This window comes from Adiantum capillus-veneris, chromosome 11 (genome assembly GCF_014529385.1).
Source record: "Adiantum capillus-veneris isolate H3 chromosome 11, ASM1452938v2, whole genome shotgun sequence".
Taxonomy (NCBI): Eukaryota; Viridiplantae; Streptophyta; class Polypodiopsida; order Polypodiales; family Pteridaceae; genus Adiantum; species Adiantum capillus-veneris.
In genome coordinates, this window is record NC_140941.1 from 154349898 (window position 1) to 154356878 (window position 6981).

Genomic DNA, 6981 nt, shown 5'->3' on the forward strand with positions numbered 1-6981 from the left:
CACTACTCAAATGTCCCTCTTTATAGAAATAAAGACCCCTAGTCGTGACCAGCATTCACGCAGTTTGAAGCCGGCTTAGCGTTGATCTCACTACCTCGATTTTAGGACCGCCTCGTGTATCTGACAATCTAAACCCACCCTTGGTTGCCATCTTACAAGAAGAAGGTGAAAAATAACAATGGCCTACTTAAAGAGGATGAGAGAAGATTGTGTCATCACCCACTGCCATATAGAATAACAATTCTCAACTATCTCACACAGTAGGCTACAATGTACATATACCTAAGACAATGCCCCTCTCACACAAGAAAAAGAAAACAGAAGATAGAAGGCCATGTGGCAGTACTCAACAAGCTTTATCCGGCAGTCCACAATTGCTAAAGAGATCCATGCTTTTCTAGAGCCTTAAAATGGAAGAAATAGTTTGCCATCATTAGCATGCCACATAACATTAGTTGCAGCTTCATTCAACCCCCCACAATTGCTACCAAGAATTCCATGTCTTTTTAAGACCTTAAGTAGACAATGATCATCTCAGCTTGAGGGACCCAGTTCTATACTTGTAGAGTTTGAATACAAATAATAATTGAAGATAGATAGGGCCCATATTCGCGATAATGTGCATAAACTCACACGCACAAAATGCTTGATAGCATAAACATAGAATCAAAGATATACATAGAAAGTCCTGTGACATCTTAATCTGTTACCCTCTAGAGATAAATAATCCTTGTGGCTAAATTGAAGGTATGGTTGATGCGCAAGGTTGCCAATTATGACCTAATAACAGGACCATGCACCTAAACCAATGATCAATTAACCATAGATAACAACTACAGGAATACAACAATCCTTAAGAGGACAAATCAGGAAGGAGGAAAGAGCCCACTCAATTTTTGCAGGCATAGAAAGCATGTGCTGTCCTACCTGCCAAAAGCAAGAACACCTTCTACGCCCACCTACAAACAAATCATCATACAACTTACTCTTATTTGGGAAAGTGAACCCCTCATGCAAAGACGCACAAAGCAAAGATAATGTGATAGAAGCTGTGCTTCATTGCAGCATTGATAGCATCAGCAAGAAAATTGACCACTGTTGATATGTTTCATTCCAATAGAACAGTACAATATTCAAATGGTGAAGCTTGACAATTCGCAATGAGGAACCTAGCTGGCAATCCCACGTCAGGAGTAATGCACAAACAGCGGTTTGAGGCATCATCATCAGGCAATTCTGGGCATTCCTTGGCTACACTACAAGCAACCTGGTGAGAAACCAATCCACTTGAAGCTTAAATGAAAGACTCCACAGACTACTTCCCATTTGCATCATGATCCGCAGAGTGCTGATTTAATCCATTCCTACCCTTGTGTTCAGATTTGTAAAAATCATCACTATGTTGTAACTTTCGAAGGTCTACTCGTCTTTCAGTCTGAAAATTGTTAGCACCACCTGCATACCCATCAGCCTCCCAGCGATCCTTGGAAACATCAAAGGGTTCTTTATCTGCTCCACCCTTGCCCTCCTCTTCCTGTGAGCTGGTACCACCTTTGTAATCTCCTCCGCGAGGCTTCTTGGCATGCTTTCTATGCTTGTGCCCATGATGTTTCCTCTTTCCTCCATTCTCACTGCTAGCATCAGAATCAGAATCTCTCTGCTTGTGCCTTCTCCGATGTTTCCTCTCTTCATCGCAAGAATCACTGGCATCAGAATCTGAAGCTCTCCTTTTATGTCTCCTCCTGCTCCTCCTTTCACTCTCCTCATCATGACTATGGTCAGTCAAGTCATGACTCGAGCTTTTGTGTCTCCTTCTATGACTTCGTCGTGACCTGTGCCCAGCCCCATCCGAATCAGAGCCACTTGAATCAGTACTTGAACCTCTTCTTCTATGCTTTACATGAGACTTTCTCTCAGTCCGGCCCTCTCTATCATCATCAGAGGACCCAGAAGACGAACGTTTCTTTTTGTGCCTTCGAGCACTCTTCCGATTGGGCTCTGCATCCACAGACGAGTCTGATGACACTCTTCTCTTATGTTTCTTGTGGCTTCGTTTCTCCTCTCGGCTTGATACCCTTGCTGCCTCTTCAAGCCTCTCCTCCCACTCTAGGCGAGCTTGCTTCTTCTCCAAGGCCCTCTTTTTCTTCTCCTCGACGAGCTGCAGAAATTTCTTGCTGTCCATTTAGCTCGCTTCCCTGCATTATGTAAGAAAAGACCAGATGCCAAGAAGTGCATCTCACAGCACAAATAGACCATGTCAGTGCCTTGCCTCTCTATGAAAGCATCATAAAAGGAACTTGTAAACACAATGTCACAGGAACTTGCCCAACAACTTCACTCACAAAAGCAAATAGACCAGATGCCAAGAAGCATCTCACAGCACAAAAAGACCATGGCAATGCCTTGCCTCTCTACTTGTAAAAACATAATGTCTAAGGAACTTGCCCAACAACTTCACTCACAAAAGCAAAATACCTATTTCTAAGTAGAAGTCATCAACATAACTGTCACAAGTATTCTGTAGCTCTGACATAACTTATGGTGGTATTTCATCTATGCTGTTGGCACAAATTACAGCCCATGCCAGTTTTCAAATTCAAAATGTTGGCATAAATGGTGTGCACCTCATTCTTCAAGAAGGAAAATTAGAGATAATGGAACAATCACTTGTGTCGTCCTTTTATGACAGCAAATGAAACTACGGAGTGGTATAAAAGACTACAATGCAGGGGTTGGAAAACAGCCTTGCAAACCCAACGTGTAACATGCTGACACACGAAATGTTTTGCCTCAGGCCCTTACAGTAACTATGTGACATCCCTACACAATAATCTGCAAGAGGAAACAAAAGAGCAGACAGAAGGCCACTGAAACAGAAAAAAAATGTAAATATACAGGAGATGAAATATACAAACAAGTATACTGGAGTACATGGGAAGTAGAATATGCACAAAATAAAGAAACAGGAAGGATTAGGTGGAGGTTCACCGGAGGCTAGGGTACAAGTAACGGTTCTCAAATTATCCATACATTGTATAAGTTCCATGCCACCATCTATCAGACTGTGTCTTTGTTTTCTAAAGCTTCACACTATAATTTCTTTTCTATCCCTGACTGGAATCCTGAGCCATGCACGTAAATATTAATGGTGCAGAGACACCCACCTATCCTCATCTCAATTTACAAATGCCTGAAAGCTACGGTAATCCTTGGATAGGAGGCACGGTTAAGCAATAAAAAATGCATGCGTGCCAAGCAGACAAATAAGTTTCAAAAGAGCACGATGGTAGAAGTCCTCTATGTGCTTCCATAATACTCCTTTGATCTTATACTAAGAAATCCTCCTATCGTCACTCAAAGCTGATGGAAAACAATTACACAGGCAAGACATCTACATACTCACACAAAAGCACAGATCACCACTCAAAGCTAAAACAAAGAGCTCCTCAGAAGCAGCAACCTAACTCACCACAGGAAAACACAGCACCATAAACACAGAAAGTACAAACGCAAAAACAGCGAAATAGCTGGATTAACATGAATAATCAGCGAGAGTGAGCATCCTTACCTTCTGCCGGACACAGAGAAACGACGGATCTGTAGAAACTGATGATGACGCAGTGAGGAGCAAGCTCTGCGTGATAGGGTTAGGACTTCGAAGGTGAGGAAGCTGCACGAGCAGGACTAAAAGTAGAAGGAGGTAGATAGGGAGAACCTAAGGGCCTTTCAGTCAAAACTGGTAAAGTCGCTTTACATCAAAGGGTGAAGCGTTCAAAGTGTGCCTTTATCAATGTTATGTTGTTGGCATCATAACAACAAGGGAGAGTACAAGTCTGCCTAATTGCCTAGAGATTAAGTTGAAACTAGCAGCTATTATGAGCCCATTGAGGGCTAGACCCTCATCGATGAGAAGACTTCAACCTTAGATCCCTGCAAAGAGTGATGCTGGCTTCAAATGTGGAGGCAACCATTGTATGACAGAGTGTCCACATGACAAGGAACACACGTGGCCGGTGGCTTGACGGCACCCTTTTAAGTTTTCACCCATTTGAGCCACAACTACCCACACACACACACAAGGAGAATAACTCTCCCAAAACTAGTCTAAACTTGGTACAAGTCTTGATTTCATGGCCTACTTCACAAGAAGAGACAGTTGCATTGCTAAGGGTAATCACTAGAGTCCAACATGACTTGGAAAATTTAGAAAATCCATTGTTAGCCAACTCTTTCCAATCTTCTAAAGAGAGGAGAGAGAAAAGGGGACAAAAGGTTAAAACTATGGAACAAGACCTCCAAACTCCACCTAAAAGGGAAATTCTAAACATAAAAAAGGAGGCTATCAGGAAGAAGCCCAAGATTGCTACTTGCAAAAGATCTACCATAAAATTAAGGACGTACCTATGTGCCCTGGAAGAGGGCGCTCGATTCCTCTATAACAAAAAGTTCATTGAGCTCACCCATGCTATGTGGAGCCCCTTTATAAACAACCTCTAATTACTAAAACCTTGGAGACAATTTTTGAATGGAGAGAAGCACCTCAATTGAGTGACATGATGATCCCAAACACTGAAGATGAATGCTTCCCTAGGGAGACCCCAACAAACCCTTGCATGCAATGGGAGAACTAGATGAACAACTAATTACGTGCAACTCTATAAAGAAGTCATGAGAAATTCCATAAATAGCAATAGTATGTGATTCCACCACTAAGACTTGGAGGAAGAGGCCGCTTGACTCAAGAATTGTAGGAATGATGAAACAAGTAATTACATAACATTAAAGGCCTTGCCTAGCTACAATAGGGATTTTGAGGCCAAATTTGAGGTGGTTCCTAGCGCATACATGGCCCCTTCTTTTAATCAAAACAAAACCCCAAAAAAGGAACCATATAACATGCAAGCGGTAATTTCTACACCGATCGATTTACTTAAGCTGCATGAAAAACCAAGATAGAGTGGGATACAATAATGAAGCAACAAGAATAAGAGAAGGTTGCAAATAAGCTTGCCAAGCCTAACTATGTTGCCAACAAATCAACTACCTCAAGCATTCTTGAAAAGATCGTACAATCATTGTGTTGCTAGACTCACGCGTTGACACGAATGCTCTCTCCTATGAAGTGTGCCAAACACTTGTCTTGAAGCTTGACTTCACTACTGCCACAACTTTGCAAGCTTTGCAAATGCACCCAATACCACCATGTGCACAGTTTCAATGGGGGATTTTTTGACGAGCATTTTCTAGCGAGTACTTTTTGTCATAATAATCAATATCTAGTTCTCCTAAATGATTTTCTCATATTAAACTGATCATTTAATGTGGGGAAGGGCCAGGGGAGAAAAAGCTAGAATATTGGTTAAGCTAGCAAACCGGCCACAGTAGGGATCCAAAGGAGGGAAAATAGGGATCCAAAGGGGGGGCCATCTGCAAAAGAGCCATGTGCAACAATGGGCTAAAAAGACCCTAAGGTTCAGCCCATTAAGACTTCCAAAATGCTAAGGTTCCAAAATTCAAAGGTTGTGTCCAAAGGTCAACCCTAGGGAAAATTGGATGCTTTGTGTGTTCCCTAAAAGTCTTTGCACATCCCTACATGGGAGGGGGCGAGCCCTAAAGGTAGGGGATGAGAGAGAAAGCCACACACACACACACACAGGCTCCCTTTACACAAAGGGAATGAGGGACACATGTCAGCTCCCTAGGCCAGATGCCCACAAGGTGTGCCCAATTTCTATTGGATGACCCTTGAAGTGGACCAATGAGAATTAAGCTAGAGTAAATCTAATTTAATTAATTTAAACACATTTGATAAAATAAACCAATGAGAATTAAGTCTCCTAGAAGACTATTGGGCAGTCTCCCAAGGGGTCTAATGAGCATTCAGGAGCCCCATGGCTTGCCTGATTCCTATTGGCCAGGAGGCAAAGGGGTCCAATGAGAGTTTAGTTTAATTATTTAATTATCTAAAGCTCTCACAAAAGGGGAAAGGGGGACACATGTCAGAAGGCTATCACTTATGCTGCTTAATTGTAATTGTCTTGACTTGGGGAGGGCCAATGAAGCTTCAGCAAGAGCAATTAGCAAGAGGGCTCGCCCAAGAGAGAGAGGGGGACTGATTTTTGCAAGGCATTATCACACACACACTCACACAAGCTCATGTGTGAAGAAAGAGAAGACTATCTCTTCCCAAGCTTTAATGGAGAACTCATCACCTACTCCAAGCTTGTGAGATAGAAGCCTACATCAACACTCTCTTGGCATGTGGGTGCAAATCCAACCAAGAACCAAGCTTCAATGCATGCTCATCTCCTCTACCATGCTAATTACTAAGCTAAGCTATGCTACATATGAGTGATTATGTGAGGAGATGTACATCTTTCTCGTAAGATACTCCTTCTTCCTCTCAATCTACTCTCATACCCTGCTAGCTCTCACCATCTTCGAAGGTGTGTGAGGTCTTGGGTCTGAGAACGGGGATAATTCAAGTTGTGTTTGTTAAGTGTTTTGCTTAGTGCATGAAGTTTCCATCTTCATTGCACTAGCTAGTCTTGAAGGAACACAAAGAATTGTATTGTACAATGTCTCTCTTGATGGGAGAAACCATAATACAAAGCCTTTTGGAGGGGGGACCGGCTCCATGAAAATCCGGTCCTCAACTGTTGTCAATAGCTTAATTTCTCTCTCTTTTGAAAGTATTGTCGATGCTATCTAACTAGGTGTTATGCTTTTTGTTGCTCTCTCCACCCAAGCACTCTTGTAATTCTCATTAGGAATCTATTCTAATGAAATGCCCACTATGTTCATGCTAATTTCCGCTACTCATAAGTTATTAGGCCATTAAATGTTACACTTTTTGGAATCCAACGAGTTGATTCCAAAAAGGATTCTAGAGAGAGAATGTGCGAGAAAGGGGAGAGAGAGAGAGAGAGAGAGAGAGAGAGAGAGAGAGAGAGAGAGAGAGAGGGAGATCATATCCCAAAG

The 6981-nt window shown here is 42.3% G+C and overlaps 1 protein-coding gene across 2 annotated transcripts; it reads right to left on the bottom strand.

The window, feature by feature from the left end:
- Nucleotides 1–1040: 1040 nt before the first annotated feature.
- Nucleotides 1041–3733, bottom strand: LOC147448272 (uncharacterized). Of its 2 annotated transcripts, none has more exons than XM_086524125.1 (2): nucleotides 3569–3733; nucleotides 1041–2195 (listed from the first exon to the last, which is right to left on the bottom strand). In XM_086524125.1, the coding sequence occupies exon 2, from the start codon at nucleotides 2180–2182 to the stop codon at nucleotides 1316–1318; it is 867 nt and encodes a 288-aa protein (XP_086380251.1). In that variant the 5' UTR covers nucleotides 2183–2195; nucleotides 3569–3733; the 3' UTR covers nucleotides 1041–1315. The 2 variants fall into 2 exon arrangements, with proteins under 2 accessions (XP_086380251.1, XP_086380250.1); XM_086524124.1 differs by having other exon boundaries at nucleotides 1041–2235; nucleotides 3569–3732.
- Between the last annotated feature and the right edge of the window lie 3248 nt (nucleotides 3734–6981).

What these genes read in the sequence shown, in the direction of transcription:
- LOC147448272 (XM_086524125.1), bottom strand. Translation starts at nt 2,182, where the DNA reads ATGGACAGCAAGAAATTTCTGCAGCTCGTCGAGGAGAAGAAAAAGAGG.